At 47.3% G+C, this 18,883-nt stretch overlaps 1 protein-coding gene across 2 annotated transcripts in view; it reads right to left on the reverse strand.

Moving 5' to 3' along the window:
* LOC138580990 (serine/threonine-protein kinase NLK2-like) overlaps positions 1-18,883 on the reverse strand; it is a 487,111-nt gene that overhangs the window by 179,447 nt on the left and 288,781 nt on the right. For both annotated transcript variants that reach the window (XM_069651971.1, XM_069651970.1), the window contains exons 3-6: positions 8,996-9,051; positions 7,273-7,379; positions 7,085-7,170; positions 5,059-5,268 (exon numbers count right to left, since the gene is read on the reverse strand). In XM_069651971.1, coding sequence (XP_069508072.1) covers positions 5,059-5,268; positions 7,085-7,170; positions 7,273-7,379; positions 8,996-9,051 — 459 coding nt within the window. The remainder of the gene's footprint in view (positions 1-5,058; positions 5,269-7,084; positions 7,171-7,272; positions 7,380-8,995; positions 9,052-18,883) is intronic.

Raw genomic sequence — 18,883 nt, forward strand, 5'->3', positions numbered from 1 at the left:
GTGGATGGGTTGTCCAATTGCTCCTCTTCTAGATTATCAGCTCTTGTCAAAAGGCCCATCACAGAGAATATAATTACTGATGAAGCCATGGATGGTTTTAACAGTCTACATGGTTGCTACACCATTTAACTAGGCTGTGGTCAAGGTAATTGAAGCGATCATGGATTGGCTAGTCTCTATCAGGAAATCCATAGACAGGAGTTATGCTGAAGATTGTCTCGTGGATGAAACTCTTGCAGAGAAGGTATACTTCACAGAACCTCAGGTACTTCTTGTGCTTGGAATGGATCGGCACATGGAAGTAAGCATCCTTGAGGTCGAGTGACACCAACCAGTCCTGAAGCTGAAGGGCCTGGAGGACTTGAGAGAGAGTAACCATCTTGAACTTGTCCTTCCTGAGGAGTCTGTTCAAACCGCGCAAGTCCATGATGGGTCTCAATCCCCCGTCTTTCTTCGAAATCAAAAAATAAGGGGAATACCATCCCTTGTTCCTCTCCGCTACAGGCACCAGTTCTATGGCGCCTTTCTCCAGCAGGGCTTGAATTTCCTGCGCAAGGAGCCGATCCGGACTCTGCAAAGAGAGGTTCCCCGGTGGATTGTCGCGAGGCCTGTGCCGAAAGGGAAGACAGTAGCCGTGGGTTATGATCTCCAGAACCCACACATCTGAAGTAATGGCTTGCCACTCTACAAGATGCTGCGCCAGCCTTCGCCCAACCGGCAAACCATGTGACATGGCCTCATGACTGAGAGGGAGCGGCTGCGCCGTTACCTGAGGGCAAAGAGGCAACTGCCCGAGCGGCCTTGGCACCACGGGTACCCAGTCGTCCACCTCTGGTACCCCTGCGTTGGCCTCTTTGACTGCCAGCTCCTCTCGCTTTACTGAAGGACGAGTAATAGCGAAAGGAACCACCCCTCCACTGCTGTCCCCTAGGACGAAAAGGCGGAGGTTGGCGAACTGCAGCGCCCAACGACTTCGCTGCAGCTTTTGAGGTCTGCAACCTCTCAAGGCTCTCGTCAGCCTTGCTGCCAAAAAGGTGTTCACCGTCAAAGGGCATGTTGAGGAGCCGGGACTGCACATCAGGAGCAAACCCCGACTTCCGCAACCACGCAAACCTGCGTATCACGGTGCTCGCCGCCATGGACCTACTGACGCATTCAGCTAAGTCCAAACCCGACTGAACGGACTCACACATGGCATCCTTACCATCCTGGACCATAGCAAGGAAACCATCCCGTTCGTCCCCTTCGGGAATATGTTCAGCCGCTAACGCAACACAGTTCCACAGAGTGTGTGTGAAACGAGACAAGGCACAAATGGAGTTGGCCGCCTGAAGCGCCATACCACCAGAAGAAAACACTTTCTTCGCCCAGCCATCAAAACGTTTGTCGTCCCTATCAGGAGTGATGGTAGGGTATGACGCCTGCTTTGCTGGGGCCGTGGCCGCCTGCACCACCAAACTCTCCGGAGTGGGGGTGCCTGGTCAAGTAGCAGGGGTCGCTACTGGCTGGACGGTATTTTCGCGACAAGGATCTGCCCACCGCCGGGAGACTCTCCGGAGCAGTCCAAGCCACCGCCAACCTTCTCTGTAAAGCCATATGGAACGGCAGTACCGGGTCAGTTGGGGGACCAACATCAAGGATGTCCGTTAGATCATCCTGCACAAACTCTCCTGGGGGAGCAGACCATCCCAAGTACTCAGAAACCCTAGCCATAAGGCGCCGGTACGAGGAATCGCCATGAGAGCCAGGCTCAGGCCTACAAAACTCCACCTCCGGAAAGGTGTCCAGTCCACTGGCATCATGCAGTGACTGCCTCAAATCGTCAAACTGACTATGGCCCGAGACAATTTCATCTGGAACCTGACTAGGAACCAGGCCATCCGAATCCTCATCCGCCTCTGAAATATATTCCAGGCGGCGAAAAGAAGGCACCCGAGAGTGCTTGCTCTTAAGCAGAGCCTTCCTAGGGGGTTCCCCCGTGCCACGGGGTACCTCCGACACGAAAGGCGTCGAGCGAATCGGCACCGGCGTCAAGAGAACCGGCATCGGCGCAGAGAGGATCGGCATCGACGTAGAGGAAATCGGCGTCGACGTCAGATGCAGCGCCGCCAGCATCAGCGGCGTCGACACAGCCCTCGAAGCCAGAGCCCCGAGCGTGTCCTTCGACGACCTGAGCGTCGACGGCTTCGACAACTTCCTCGGAGCCGGAGCCTCGAGAAAGCCAGTCGACACCCTCGACGCCTCAGACGTCGATGTCTTCCTCGAAGACCTCACAGGTGCACACGGTCTCGAACGCGTCGAGGAACGGGACCTGAAACGGGTACGTCGAGAACGAGTCTCCTTGTCCGAACGGGACCTCTCCCGTGACTCGTGCCGACCACTCTTGCGAGCGGTGTCTCTCGACCTCTCACGACCGACCCCACTCGGGGGCGCGGACGGCTTAGTACCCTGCGACTCAAGAATCGCCAGCATTTTCTTCCCGAAGGAAGCCCATTCCTCCGGCGTCGCACGGCTGGTGGGGTAAGCGACATGCCGGGCAGAGTCCTCCGAAGAGGACCTGGAAGACGACCGGTGTCGGCGCTTCCGAGAATGCCTCGAAGAGGCTGAGGAGTGGCGAGACCGACTCCTAGAAGGAGACCCACGAGACTTCCGACGATGACGCGGAGAGTCACCCCTCGAATCATCCGTCGAAAGCCCCGCAGACCTCAACTTCCGGGGCTTGGACACCCGACCTACCGACAACTTCTTCTTACGTTCGCGTAAGGCTTTGGACGTGAGCGACTGGCAGTCGATACAGTCATCCGTGTCGTGGGCCTCCCCGAGGCACCAGAGGCAGGCCTCGTGCGAGTCCGTCACCGACATCTTGGACCCACACTCCCCGCACTTCTTGAAGCCCGGACGCGGGGTCGAAGACGAAGTAGAAGACATCTTCACACGAAGGATTTTCACAAAACGAACAGGTTCGAAGAAACGAGAAGAACAGAACTCCAAAGAGTCGAGGCGTTAACCGAGATTCACGAAGCAACACGTTCGTGGAAAAAACGGAACTGAGGCTAGGGGCGTCGTTCGTCCTACTTATCACATCGGATGACGTCGGACATCGGAGGAGGTCCTCGACGACGGCGCATCGACGTCATCGATGCAGGACGCAGACGCCGAAAAAGTTTCCGAAGCAGCACAGCTGTGGTGATTACATGTCATAGATATGGAATACGTCGGAGGACCCAATCCCCTCGAAGGTATACTTCACAGACCTATCCATGGACAGCGCAAAGGAAACGCTCCACCTGCTTACTAGTTTCATAGACGATTGATCTTTCATCATCGTAGCCATTTCTCGGAAGCCTAGCCTTCAATCGTGGCATAGGTAGGCCAGCGTTGCTTTGGCACATGAGTCAGTTGCAAAGCTTTCCACATTTTATTCCATTACGTCAGGTCTATCACTAGACCGGGACCTCTCTCCTGAACTTAGTGTGCATCTTTCTTGAAGCTACAGCTGAGACACTTAGATTCAACATCAGATGGTGGATAGGCTGCGTCATTTAGCCAGCAGCCCACTCCCCTATGCTTGTTATGCTGGGGCGTGGCATGTAGCCCCTGAGACTTACTGCAATCATTAATTTTACATTAAGGGTTGCAACTAGAAGATACAGTCCTGGTGCTTGTTCCCAGTGGAGACATTTTAAGTCCACATGTAAAGCAGATTCTGAAGAGTGATATTGGCCTTTAGAGGATTTGTGGACATTCTCAGATATGGAAAATTGAGTAAAGAAGGGGCTTATTTGAAGCACATTGGTGAAACAGGGAATGGAACCCCTAGATAGTCACCCTCTACCTTGAGCACCAGAAAGCATCTATCCTTATCCTCAGACCCACTCTACAAATAAGACAGTTTTACTGGATTAAGTGCTCAATTTCAGTAGAAGTTGGGGTAAGACTTCTCACAGCATGATGTGGGGTTAGAAATTGAAGATTGCCTCTGTGGTCGGGGCTTAGGACCACCCAACCTTATGTTCTAAGCATCAAATTAGGTGCACAGGCTGCATAGCGCTGTAGTTTCTCTTAATGCTAATGTAACCAAGGATTCCCAGCCTGACGAGGAAATATTTTTTTAAAAGGGCATCTATGAATAATTCAATGTTGGAGAACAAGGTATCACTTAAACCAACCTAAGAAGAGAACACCTGGAACTGGGCAAGTTTACGCACCCAGGGAAACATCGGGTACCTAGGGGGAACCCACCAGCAGAGGCTTAGCATTCCTCAGGGGAACATAACAGTTGAGTACCCAAAGATGCCTTGGATTAGAACTCACAAGGGAAAAGGGCTGGTGAACCAACTGAGAAAATCAAAACAGTTCAAAAAGCAGACACCAGTTTAGGACATTCTGCCCAACAGAACATACTATATGGGTACCCTTCATGAATATTTTTTTATAAAACTCCTTTATAAATGAATGACTTTTTCTTCACATTCAGCGGATGACTTAAAATACTCCCACCAGCTGTCCTACCAGGCCCACAGAGGCCACTTCTCTCTGGGGCATGTCTGCCATGACACTAATGCGTTTCTTACCTCTCCTTTACTATACCTACTAGCACCAATAATTATTACGTCTTCATAACTCTACTGCTCCATCTAGGACCACAACTAGTGATCCTACTCTTACTACTGGCTGTACTGTTGCTACTATTAGTACATGTACTGAATAGTAACATCCCCACCAGCTAGCACTTCTACAAGGAGACATACCATTCCCAGCGGTACTACTAACAGTACCACTTCTACAAACACTGGTACTAGTGCTGCTGCTAAACTTACATCACAACTACAAATATTTGAGTTAATAGTACTACTAATACTAGCTACAACTGTGGGACCTTTACTGATTGTCAAATCCAGTTACTCACGCAATAAGATATTACAAATCATGTCATTAGTAGCAGCATCATCACTCTGCATATCATTAAAGCATACAAGTGCAGCAAGCATACCAAATAACATTTCATAGTGTACAATAGGCGCTGCTTTCCCCTCTCCCAAACAGAATCCCGCTCACCTGCTGAATTGGACTCTGCGCTTGAAAGAGTATGCGCCGACCCAGTAGTTCTGCGAAGATACAACCAACAGACCAGATATCAATGGAGCTGGTATAGTGGCGGCTGCCCATCAAAATCTCAGGGGCACGGTAGTATTGTGTTACCACTTCTTGAGTCATGTGCTGCGACTCGTCCGGCTCCTCAACCCGGGCTAATCCAAAATCACAGATCTGAAGGCAAAGCAGAAGGTTGTTGTGAGGTAGGCATGGTATCAAGAGAGACACAGACTCAAAGGTGTTCATTTCAAAACCTTTATTTACTTAGGTCCCTGGGTTGGTGAAATGCCTGACTGGCCCTAACTCTAAAGGGATGGTGCTAGGAAAGATTTCCTTTCGGTGCAATCTTCCCTCCATTTATGGACCCCCCAAACTTTTTGCTTTTATTTGGCTAACTTAACCTGACTTTTTCCAGTGGAGCAGAGCCTTCAGCTGAGCTTCTCTGGGCTTTTGCTCATCTTTTATGGGGAAACTGACACGTCCTTCAGACTGTCAGTACTGGGAAACTTACTATGCTGCCATTTCTTGTTATCTATTTGGCAAGGTTCCTTACAGTATCGCGCATAGGGGTACTTTTGTTTAATGGCCCTAGACATGCTCTAAGGATGTATTGGTGATTGTACAAGTGTGCCTAGGACAAACTGGTGGCAGCAGTTTACTTTTATAATATTTTTACTTCTTTTTAATGAACCAAATTGCGTTTACCGCATTTGGCTCAAGACTGTGGCCAGTGACGAAAATGGCTGTTCTATCCTTTGGACATTTTGTCCATTTGCCTTCCCCCAGGTCAAGCAGACCTGGGAATTCCTTATTTGGGAATGTAGCCTTCCGCAAAAACCCCAACTTTCGCTGGCTCCTGCATGTAACGTGTGCTAGAGGCCAGGAAGAGGATTGGGACTGTCTGATCCCAATCTACACTACTGGTGCCAGTATGTCTGGTATGCCTTGGAACACCGTGGACCATGATTGGCCCACATCTGGCGTGCATGCAGGAGAACAGATCTTTGATTGTTTATCCCACATTTGAGTGCAAAGCGAATCTTGGATAAGAGAAGGGGCTCTGTATCCATTCCAGGTCGTTCACCTGTAGCTCACGCCAAACTACAGAAGTAGCAATGTATCCTGAAATGCTAAAGCAGACGTGTGGAACCACCAGAGATGTGCTGGAAGGTTTGGCACCCTGAGCCCGCTGTTGTCCTGTCAGGCCCCTATTTTTGTATCGATCACTGAAGGCCTGGAAGGGCGCTTCGATCCTTTGGAGTAGTGGGAACACCTCCTGATTATACTCCCAAAGAGCCTCATCGGAAGCGTTCCTGGGCCATCCAGCGAACTGACCAGCTCGAACCCGGGGTATCGAATAGGAGCACTGCCGCCCCGAGTTCACACTCGAGACTTAAGGAATCGCCAGCTTGTGGTTCTAGGCCCTCTCCTGTCAACTTTTGTAGTCCTATCTCCTCTGGGTCACGATTTAAGAGAGTGCACCCCATCGCGAGCATTTGCAGTCCCTGTATCACCCTGCTGTGGCGACGGTCGTTGTAGGAGCCTTGCCTGCCTTCCCCCCCTGTGCCCTGAGATGTGCTGCACTGGAATTGTCCTCTTTTCTTCATCGAGAGCTGAGAAAAGGCTACTGCCCCGCCATGGACCATCGTCGGGGTCAGGGTCAGGATCCAAAAGCGATGGCCCTTTCCTGGTCACCTGAATGGAAGATCCTGAGGGAGTAGGTGGGAAAATACCATCAGGTATCTCACAGTGCGTAGAAACAGTCTGTTGACATCAGCCACAGCCATAACACAGTTTACGATGAATCTCAAAAAGTCCCATAGCGTTATGTAACAAGTTAGGTGTTGAAACTTTGAGAGAAAGGTGAAGCGATGGTCCGAACTATGGATGATAAAAGATTAATTAACAGCACACATAGAATGTGGTTTTAATTCTTGAATCATAACCAAGCAGTGTGCAGATGCTGCTTGATTAGATGTACATCACTTACCTTCAGGACACAGTTACTGTTGACCAACAGATTCCCTGGCTTGATGTCACGGTGCAGTACACCAGCAGAATGTAAGTATTTCAAACCTTTTTGGGAGCAAGTGGAGACGGGCATGTTAGAAAGACTATCTTTTACTACCCAAACTACAAATAGAGATTTCCCAACTGTGGTACAATGGTGACAGATACCTCGCAGGATCTGGTAGAGGAACACCTTGATGTGATCAGAACTGAGGGCCTGTGGCGAAACAATCACCTTGTGCAAGTCGCTCTGCATCAGTTCTGTGATGACATATCTGGGCCACATGAAGTCAAGGAGAATACAGCACAAATTTAAATATCCAGTGTTAAAATGTTGGGGTGTTGAAACATTGCTACCCCTGGAGCATGCTTTACTAGCTCCGTTTTAGACAGAAGTTCACCTGTCTTGTTCACTTTGCCCTCCTCTTTGTGCTGTATTAATCTGTTTTCTGTTAACAGTCCCAAGGCTCTACTGCCTTCTTCCTTACATTCAAGAAGTGGACGCTGGTTAATGTTTCAGGTAGTGGATTTAAATGTAATTCGTAATTTCTTTCTTTCCCCCTCTCTTTCTCCCCCCCTCTTTCCCCCCCCCTCTTCCCCCCCCCCTCTTCCCCCCCTCTTTCCCCCATAACTTTCTTGGTGTTGTGAAAACATGGCCAAATGCTCCAACCCCAAGGCTGTCAGGATTATACTGCACTGATGAGCCATAATAAGGGAGAAACCAGGTATGTGGTTGTCCTGGCAGGCTTGCAAATGTCTGTCTTGGGTTGATTAAGCTATGCATAAAGTAGCACTGCCCTCTTAGACAAAGACAATTTCCTGGAGAAAAAAGGTTTGCATTTGAGCTAATTTGCATAGCCACAACGCCTTGCTGTTGTGGCTCAGAACTAAAGGTGAACTTCCAGCGATGGCTACTAGGTGGCGTTGTGTAATGTGTGACTTGGCTCAAATGGACTTTCCTATTTATATACACACATATATATATATACCAGAATTGTCAATTTTACAGCTCAGATGTTGCGAAACTAAATTTAAATATTATGTCTCATTGCCCCAGGTCTGCCCCATTGTCACTATTATGACTTATTCTCTTTGTTCCTTTATCTGCATCATGTTGCTCTCACTGTCCCATTTCTGCCCCATGTTTCTTTGCATGCCATAGTTCTGTCCTGCATTTCTCTCATTTCCCTGTTACTCCAACCAGGCCTTCATATACTCCGCACAAAATGCATAGTCTTTCAAGATGTACACGCTATCCGTCCCCCTTGAGATCAGCATTTTACCTTATTGCTACCTGACTCCTGGTGGGAGGGTGTCAAGTGGGCAGAAACATTAAGCTGTGAGTGAACTATGTGACAGGCTCTTGCAAGTCCCACTTCTGCTCTAAAATCATGGGGGTGGAGGGCAGTCTGATAGAGCCCTGCCATGCACCGCTGTCGACATACCAGTACTCTGACTCAGAGGGTCTTAATGGGTCATGACTCACAAGTGGCACCTTGTGTGGTTGGCAGTCCATCACACATGGGGCCCATTGGCTTCAGCTTCTGTGTCTGTTGGCACCGATTGGAACAACTTTCAGAGTGCTCACATTCACACCAGACCGAGGAAGCTGGCTCAGAAGGCAAGCTTTCTTTTCAATTAGTGTTGTGGCACTGCAAAATGGCACATTATGGATGGCCTTCCACTGTCCACGTCCCCATTTCTGTGATAAATGTGCTTTATAATGCTAGCTCTGTCCTATGTCTCTGAACGTTCCCTCGGCATGTTCCTTGCATTAACCTTTGTTAACTAAATGTCACTCCTACTACAACACTGACTCAAACCAAAAGTACAGAATGTCATATTGTATCTGTCCTGCCCCCCTCCGACCATCTGAATACGCAAAGGATACATCTCTTCAAAGCAGTCAATCTGAGGTGGCTGAAGTATATCCAACGCTGAGAGCACCTGCAAATAGATGAGGGGGGAGGGGGAATAATATAAAAATGCAGCTATTATCTTCTCGATTAAGCTTGGGAGATCAGCTGGAAGGGAGGAAGAGGAGTGTGTGTGTGTGTGTGTGTGTGTGTGTGTGTGTGGTGAGACACTAGGCCATCTCAGAAAGGTCACAGCTTTAATAATAGTGGTGGGTAAAATAACATTAGGAATACAAAATTGAGAAGTCAATTTCGGCCTCTTTCACCTGAAGGGGGCAAAGGGGAAATGTTTTATTGGTATTTTAATATAAGCAATAGTGGGTCTGTACAGCTTCGAGGAAGACACAACATGCGTTTAATCTTTTGGTGCATCCTACACTCTAAAGTCCAGTTTCTCCCCTTCTTGTGTGCAACTGCTAACCAGGTTTCAATGTTGGAATATATATGTGTGGTGATGTTATGTTTTTCTAATTGATGCTATCCAAATCAATTCACTTTTGCTACTTAGTTCCTCCTGAAATGCAAGGGCAACTCACAATATAAATTACCTATCAGTAACTGTTTTCCAGCGTCACATCTGTGATACAAATCAAATGCATATGCAGCCCTATGGTGGTGGTTCTGGAAATGTAACATTGTCATACATTTTGAAAAAAATGCAGACTTGTACGGAGCCTCAGCAATAAAAGACTAGGCTATGGCAACTGGCATAGTGCACATTTACCACTGTTGTGGAGCGCAGTGGGCCTCTTGTGTTACATAACAGTCTCAAGCAACCAAAATAACCTTAGTGTCTTGGCATCTTCCAAAAATATTTATTGTGAAGAGTTTTTCACATCACTACTACTTGTCAAATCTGCAGTACTCATTCTCACTAGTGTTAATCGTATTTATTCATTCTATTTACTGGGCATTTATTAGGTGATTATGCAACAAATAAATTGCGTTTCAAAGCGCCCACAAGGCAACAGGGAGGGAACATGGCACAGAAAACAATTAATACACTGGAAGATAAAGACGAACCTACCATGCCTTGTGAGCATTGAGAAGCGAAGAGGGGGATAAGTGCTGGGGTGCCCGTGCTCGTGAGTGAGCAGCAGGTATATGTGCCCAGAGTAGGATGTGCTTGGGAACAAAATAAAATAAAATGGGTAAGTGCAGGCCTACAGTGACGAAGGCTGGTGAGTGCTAACGCAAATGCTGTATGTAGGCGGAGGCTGTAGGTGATTGTGTGTGTGAGGTCTGTGCCCCGAAGGACACATAAGGGTCCTGGTCACCAATCACAGCAACAGTGAGATTAGCAGAGGAGGGAATAAGGGGATGAGGGGGTCAAAAGGAAAGTCTTGAGGAGCTTCTGGAATTTGAGGAGGTCCAGCTCAAGACGAAGAGGAAGGGGGAGGCTGTTCCATTAGAGGGAGCAAGCTGAGGAAAGAGTCTGGCCTCCGGCCCTCTGTTCAGCAAAATGCCTGACACACAGAGTTGGTACCAGAGGAACTTGGAGGTCTAGAGGGAGAGTATTTAGAAAGAGCAAGTTGCAGAGTGTGGTCACTGGCCCGAGACAGCCTTGTAAATAAAGCAGAGGGATCCTTGATCCTTGCAGCAACCAGTGGAGAGATTTTAGGGCAGGAGAGATGTGGTCCCTGAACTTGAGGCCAAGGGTAATTCTTGCTGCCCTATTCTGGATTAGCTGGAGCCGTCGTAGAGAGGAAGAGGGTAAATTCAAGAAAAGGCTATCACAGTAGTCTAGCCTAGAGAGAGCAAGAGGATAGCTCCTGGGAGGATAGCTCAGCTGCAACGTGCTCGCCCTGGAAACAAGACAACACGAAGCAACACAGGTTCAATCCCCAGGTCCGCGCTTAGAAACCTCTGGGTGCCTCTGTGCATTATAAATCTGCAACTAAGTCATATTCCTTTAACAGCGCCTCGATGACCCCGGGCTGTGTGAGCGCTTTCAAAATGCAAATAAATAAAACATTAATAAGAGCTCCGGTAACATTGAGCTTCTGAGAAAAGGGAGAATTCCTTTAAGAAGGAAGAGTTGAAAGATGGACTTCTTGGTAATGTCCTGAATGTGAGGGAGGCATGAAAGCTAAGAGTAGAAGATTACTCCAAGGTTTCCGGCTTTTGATGGAGGAGAAAGGAGAGAGCCCATAGCGGATGACAAGAATGAGGGGAAGAAAGAGGGAGCAGGGTGCCCAATAGGAGGATATCAGCCTTGCTGGCATTGAGTCAGAGATTGTCAGAAGTGCACCAGGACTGGATCGCAGAAAGGCAGTGAGGGATGATGGAAGATGCAAGAGGGTCTGCATGAAGTTTGAAAAAGAGTTGTGCGTCATCTGCGTAACACTGGAAGTTGGAGGAGAAGGAGGAAATGAGGAGGGCTAGCTGAGCAAGGTTAGTGTTAAAGAGCCAGGGGGGGAGGTTGGAGCCCCGAGGGACCCCAAAGGTGGAGAAAGAGATAGGTGAGGAGAAGGTGCCCAGAATAACCTGTGACGAACGGTTAGTTAGGAAGGAGGTCAGCCAATCCAGTGCCCGCTCTGAGATGCCCAGAGTATCGTGGAACCGTTTTATGAGGATGGAGTGGTTGACTGTGTCAAAGGCAAAGGAGAGATCGACTAGAATGAGGACAGCTGAAGAGTTAAGAGTCAACAGCTGTGAGCAGTTCTTCGCAGGTGTTCAGAAGTGCAGTTTTCGTGACACTGTATGCTCTGATTCCAGATTGATGGCCGTGGAGATCGCAAACAAGTTCAGTGTATGAAATAAGTTGGGGGAAGGCCAACTCCTCCAGGAGTTTCCCAAGAAAGGGGGTTATAGAAATAGGGCGGTAGTTGGCAGTACAGGTGAGGCCTGCTGAAGGTTTTTCAGGAGGGGCACACAGGAAGGAGGGGAAAGAACCAGTAGCAAAATAGTGGTTGCAGAAATTAGCGAGTGCAGGAGCAAGAGAGCCAATGTTGTCCTTGATGGCAGGGTCAGACTGGGACAAGAAATAGGCCAGGACACCCAAAAGAAAGTGGCCCACCCCTTGCCTCAGAAAAGTGGCCCAGCCGTCGCCTCCCGACCCTTGACATCAGATGACATCACCGGAAGTGATGTCATTTGACCCCACCCAAAATGACATCACGGGAAGCGATGAAACACGACCTTTCATCCCTTGACAAAACAGGAAGTGGCATCAAATAGCATTGTTCCTAAGTACACTATGAAAAACATGGTTATGAGTTCACTAATGTGATATACATTTCATACAAGAATGGATCACCATATGTATAATTAATATCTGTGTGTACAGATCCATATTGCACGTTTCAGGCGTTTTTGCCAATCCAACCCTGCTTGATGGTTCTGGAGGAGCAAGGGGAATCCTGTTTGGATGAGATCTTCATAGCGTGGACAACTCTGGTTACCTCCTCCAGTGTGAGAGGGGAGGAGGAGGAGGAGGAGAGAGAGGGAGGGTGGGAAGACATACGAGGCAAGGGAGCGTGGGTGGGTGGAGGGAGAGGGTAGCAAGGGTGCTCAGATGTCCAGCGTTTTAGTGGTGAAGTGTGTGGCCAGTGTGTTGCAGAGGGCCTGGGACCGAAGAGGGCAGGAGGAGACTGCAGAATGGTTGATAAGTTCCCTGCAGATTTTAAAGAGTTCAGCTGTGTTGTTGGATGCACCCGGTACCCGTGCCTGGATGTGGGCCCTTTTCTTGGCACAGATGGAGAGTCTGTATTGCCTTTGGACTAGGTGGTAGGCCAGTTTGTCAGAGGATGAGCCTGAGGTTTGCCACTTCCATTCTGCAGCTCTGCACTTTGTGTTTCAGGGTTGCAAGTTCCGAGTCATACCAGGTATTAAGCTTGGATGCAGGTTTCAGGCGGATCCTCATGACTGGGGCAAGAATGTCCAGAGTGTTAGTAATGGCCAGATGGAGGTTGCTGAGAGCAGAGGTAGAGTCTGGGGTTGGGGGAGACAGTGGGATGAAGGTGGATGCAAAGGCAGCAGCTGACACTCATTTCATCGGACGGATGTTCATGAACAAGGTTGGCTGGGCTGGAGGAGGTGCGGTCAGAGGGCTGAGGGACCCCAGGTGGGAGGAGAGGAGAGAATGGTCCGACCAGGAGTGAAGGGTGACTATTGGGGGGAGAAAGAGAGGTCAAAGTGGATGAAAGCATCAAGAGTGTGCCCTGCCGTGGGTGTCCAGTCCCTTTTTCTAATACACAAGTTTAAAAAGGCAAACTTTCAAATTATTTTTTCGAAATGCCATTCTTTCGAATGACAATTTCTTTGAAAGAAATTTCAAAGTGCTGTCGACATGGGTTAGGGTTAGGGTTGGGGTTGGGGTTGGGGCTGGGGCTGGGGCTTGGGTTAGGGTTGGGAGGGTGGGTGGGTGGGGGGGAACCCCTCTCCCCCCCCAATATACACTAAAACCTTGAAACGTTACATGGAGCTGTCCAGTGCTGAAATTATAGCACTGGACAGCTCCATCTAACGTTTCAACGTTACAAAAAAAAGCATTGAAATGCTACTTTTAACATGTAAAAGTGCATTTCAATTGAAACCAATCCATGACTATTGTCGACGGATTGGTTTAGAAAGAAATGCACTTTGCATGTTAAATATAGCATGTCACAGCTTTTGTTTCGAAACTTTTGATTTTCGAAACTTTTGATTTGAAACTATCACTATAAACCCTGCCGTGTGGGTAGGACCAGAAGGGACAATGGAGAGTGAGAGTGAAGTACAGAGGTCAAGTAAGAGAGTGGATGCTGAGATAGAGTGCAAGTGGAGGAGGTTGAGAGGAGATAAAAGCAGAAATCAGCCCATTCATAGAGGAACAGGGAGATAGCACCTGGGGGCCTATAGAGAGGAGGATGGAGACATGACCAACTTGCAAACCAGGCACTCAAAGGAGGATTACGGCTGGGTGGGTATGAGGGAGGAAGGAACCCACTCAGGGATCTCAACCCCATTGCCAACACGGTTAGGTTGTGGCTTGGAAATAATCTTGTAGCCATCAGGGAGAAGGGAGTCAAAAGTAGTGACTGAGCTGGCATTGCACCATGTCTAAGTAAGAGCGAGAACGTTGAGGTCATTGTCTTCAAGAACGAGGCAGATGTTGGCGGAGTATTTGTTGGCTGAGCGGGCATTAAGTGTGGCCACGTGAACGAGGTCTCTGCCTTTGAAAGTTTTCAGAGGAGGAGTAGTGGGGCATGGTACACCAGTCGGAGGAGGGGGGACAGAGAGTGGTTGTGGGAGAGGCAGGTGACTGAAGGAAGTTAATGAGGGACGGTAGGCGCTGGTCAAAGAGAAGAAGGTTGGGCTAAGGAACCTGAACCAAGATAGTGCCAGTGTGGTAGACATTAATGATACAGCGGGATGATGAGAAGCCCACCAAGAGGACTTCCCACTTGCTGACCCCATTAATGGGAGAGAATGTGAAAGGAGAGAGAGTAGAGCTGAGATGAGGACTACATAGATCTGGGGAGGGAACAGAGAAGAGGATATCAGTGAAGACCTGTCTGGAAGTTGCACTAAAATAGGTATCTGCGATAGGTAGGCCAGGGTTGGTGGTCAGGATGTCTTTGTGCTTTTTCCTTCCAGACCTCGTAAGACGGGCGGGGGTAGGTGATAGTGTAGTAGTTAGAGAAGATAGGAGAGTGCCATCAGGGTGGCAGAAGATAGAGGAGTGGTTCCACTGCGCAGTCCTAGCCCAAACTCACAAGTGGCCTAGTAGTTACATGGGGACATACAATACAATGCAATGGGGTACAAGATGGTACACACACACACACCCAAATTCGAAATTCAAAAGGAGGGCACACAATAAATGCAGCAGTGGGGTGCAAGATGTTAAAAGCACACCATCCACATGTGAAATCACAAAACAGGGCAAAGAATGCAGTGAGAAAGGAAGGTGTAGAATATGTGAGCCAGGGAAGGCAGATTGAGCAAAGGCACAGTTATGGTTCAGAATGTGAGTGGAGGAGGCAGGTGAAAGGTTCAGACATCACTCACAGCTCATGGTGCAGGGGGGGGGGCAAGTTTGTATGTAATGGCCAGCTGCATCATGTGGCTGCTTCATTGTTTGTAGGTTCAGGAGGGTGGGGGCCCTCTTAGTACGGACAGGCTAAGACAGGGCCTTAGGGGGGCCCTTGAGTGGGAGCCAGCGTTTGCCTGCCGGCTCAGCTGATTGGGCCTTGCCTTCTTCATCTTGCCCAATCAGAGAGAGGGAGGCAGGGGTGGTCAGGCACTCCAGTGCCTGCAGTTAGAGGTCGCCCATCTTTAAAGGGAGGCCAACGATGAGATATACAGATACAGCAGCCAAGTAATCAGGAGAAAGTACCAGAATACACCCACTAGACCTCTGCATGGCGCTACACTGGGTGGATTAGCACTGAAACAAATAATTTTTGATTTTGGTTCAAAATAAAAATCTTTTTTCTTTTCTGATTTTCTTGAAGCACACAGCTCTCAAAAAATGCTGGGGTGCTGGCAATACCCCTCAAGCCTTTCAGGGCTTACCTGGAGGCAGGCTGGTGGAGTCTCTCTCTGCACCTTGTGGAGGATGGGTGAGAGCAGGTCTTCTTTCCTCAGGATACCCAAGGGAATGCTTCTGGCAACACCCCTCAAGCCCTCACTCTGCGTATGTCGCAGACCACATTAGAGGGGGAGATGAAAAGAGGCTAACAAAAGTCTCAGTTTTATTTATGCAGAGAAAAGGATGCCTGGACAATTCTCCTCAAAAACATAACACTATTCAAAATACAGTCTTGCACACTTCCAGATTGGGCTGGTCCTTGTCTCAATTCGAAAGTAGGAGATTACTGTTGCATTCCAGTTGCAGGGTTTCTGAAGCCTCTTTTCAAAAGTCTAGGGTCCTAGGCTTTCCATGCCCACAACTCTCAAGACAGACAGTGAGCTGTCAGGGGGTCTACTCCAAGAGACAGATATTGGTAGGAGCGTCCCTCCTAACTAGCCGGCCCATGCCATAAACATCTAAGGGCTGGGCTCATGGACACTGGTGTCTTAAATTGACCTTTCTGTTCTGGGGGTCCTTGTCAAGAGGACCCTCCCACACTGACACTGCCTGCTGTATACTGCCTGAACCCCAGTGAGGTTGCACAGTTTTTATCTCCTCTACAGACATGGTCCTCCAAAACCAAACTGTAATATTGACAATGTTATTTACATAATTAAATGTCCTTGCGAAAAGATATGTAGGAAAGACCAATCACAAAAGCAATCAAGAGCAGACACATGCAGGGAAAGGATTGTTTATTTATTTATTGTTTATACAACGCAATTATTTTGGGAATTTGGTGACAAAAATGGTAAAATATTGGCAAATAAGCTTAAAGGTCTAATGATACGTACATCTCTACCATTGATAATGATGAAGGGGAGTCATTCCACAGGAGTGCAGACATTTGTAGAACGTTAGATCTTATTATGAGGAGTTATATAAGGAGGATTTACATCCTAATGATTCGGATCTGCAGACTTTTTTTGGAAAAATAAATCTTTCTAAGTTTAGAGGGGATACAAATGAGCTACTTGAATCTATGATTACTGTGACAGAAAAATACTGCTATCTTACAATTGAAAGACGGGAAATCACTGGGGCCTGATGGGATTATCTCAGAATTTTATAAGAAATTTGCTAATCAGCTGTCACCAATTTTATGTACACTTTTTAATGACAAGAACTATCTGTGCGTCGATGATGGACGCCATAAGTATTGTTATTCCGAAATCTGGTAAGGATCAAGAAAAATGTGGGAGCTATAGGCCAATTTCATTACTAAATGTGGACTTTAAGATATTTACAAGAATATGGGCAAATAGGCTTATGGTAAATATGGAGGATTTGATAAATGAATCCCAAGTTGGCTTCATCCCAGGGAGATATGGATATGATAACATCAGGACGGTATTGAATGTTGTTGGGAAGCATTATAATAAGGACACAAAAGGAATCACAGGGTTTTTTGACGCAGAAAAAGCATGTACTTGGGTTAATTGCCGTTTTCTAGAGTATACCTTGTTGAGGATAGGTTTTGGGCCAACATTTATGTACATGATTAAATGTATTCATCATGAGGTCAAAGCAAGAGTGTCTGTCAATGGTTTGATTTCTGAGTCTTTTCCGCTAACTAAAGGAATGAGACAAGGATGTCCTCTGTCTCCGTTTTTATTTGACCTGGCACTTGAACCATTAGCTGCTTATATTAGGCAGTGTGAAAAAATTAAGGGATTGTGTGTTGGGAAAATTGAGGTTAAAATATTATCCTATGCAGATGACATGGTAGTCCTGTTGTCAAACCCGCAAGTTTGTGGATTATTATTATTATTGAAACAGATGTTTGAGGAAGTAGATAGGTTATCTGGACATAAAGTGAATTGGGACAAGACTGAGATTATCCCGCTATCAAGGATTCATAATAGAGAAATTCTGAATATGTGGAATTGTAAATGGTCCACTGAGGGTGTTAAATATCTCGGTATTTATATTACTGGTGATTTAAAAAAAATTGCGCAAAACAACATTGATAAAGTGTTGGACAAAATGTCTTACTCTATAAGAAGATGGGAAAGATTTAACCTTCCTTTGTGGGTGAAAATCAACGCTATTAAGATGGTCTTGTTACCAAAAGTACTCTATATTATTCAGTCGATTCCATTTTCGATCAGTAAGAAGCAGAATATTGCGAGTTGATAAGGTTTTCCAGAATTTTTTATGGGGTTTGGATAATAGACCACAAATTCCAAGGTATATATTGATGCAGAAGGTTGAAGAGGGAGGATTTGGCTATCCAGACTTACATAAATACTGTAAGGCATTCTTGCTTAAGAAAGGATCTTATTATTATAGAGATGATGATTGTAAAGGACCTCTTTGTTTACGCATGGAAAAGGATATCTGCAGTCCGTATCATTTGAAAAGCCTCTATACTATGGGGAAAATGTCAGCTAATAGACAAACTTAAATCAATAATGGCAACTAGACACGTTTTTTGGATGTGGTTTGGAGAGAATAAGAAGTCGTATGGATTTAGTAAAGATGCTTCACTGTGGTATAATGAGGTTCTAAAGCTCAATATTAGATGCCTTAACTGGCAAAGTTGGGCTAGGAGGGGTATTTTCACTTTAGGGGATATACTTCATGGAGCTGTCATTTGAGGAGATGCAGAGGAACTTTGGTCTGAATGTTAAAGAAGTGCAAGTTACTTACCAAACTGGTAACGTTCTTTCGATGGGATGTTCCTCCGACGTATTCCCTATCTTTGTTGTTATCCATTCCAGCTTGCTGGCCTCGGAATTTTTTTTCAGTAGAGTGCACTACGTGTCGACATCCTTCGAGTCGGTGTCCCTCGACAGCCTCCGTATCGGCGCCGACGTCATCATGAGCATAAATAGACTTGTGCAGCGTCCGTTGCTCAGTTCCGTTTTGAAGTTCAGATTTGCTTTGCATTAATTGGTTAGTAACCTTGAAGGAGCGTAAGCTGCAACTACAAGGGAAGGTTTACTGCGGGAATGGATGGGAGGGGCGATAAGGAATACGTCGGAGGAACATCCCATCGAAAGAACGTTACCAGTTTGGCAAGTGACTTGTTCTTTGAAGGGATTGAGTCCTCTGACGTATTCCTTATCTTTGATAGACTCCCATAGCAGTAGCGTACAGAGGAGGTGGGAGTAAAGATGAAATATTTCCCTTTAAAGATGTACAGAATGCAACACAGCTTTCCCAAATCTTGTCTCCTGGCTAGAGGGGGAATCCAGGCTGTAAAATTTGGTAAAAGTATGTTCGGACGATTATGTGGCAGCCGCACATATATCTTTTATTGGGACCCCTCTTTGGAGGGCCAAAGAGGCTGCGATACCCC

Source organism: Ambystoma mexicanum, chromosome 3p (assembly GCF_040938575.1).
Source record: "Ambystoma mexicanum isolate Mex_15411 chromosome 3p, UKY_AmexF1_1, whole genome shotgun sequence".
Classification (NCBI taxonomy): domain Eukaryota; kingdom Metazoa; phylum Chordata; class Amphibia; order Caudata; family Ambystomatidae; genus Ambystoma; species Ambystoma mexicanum.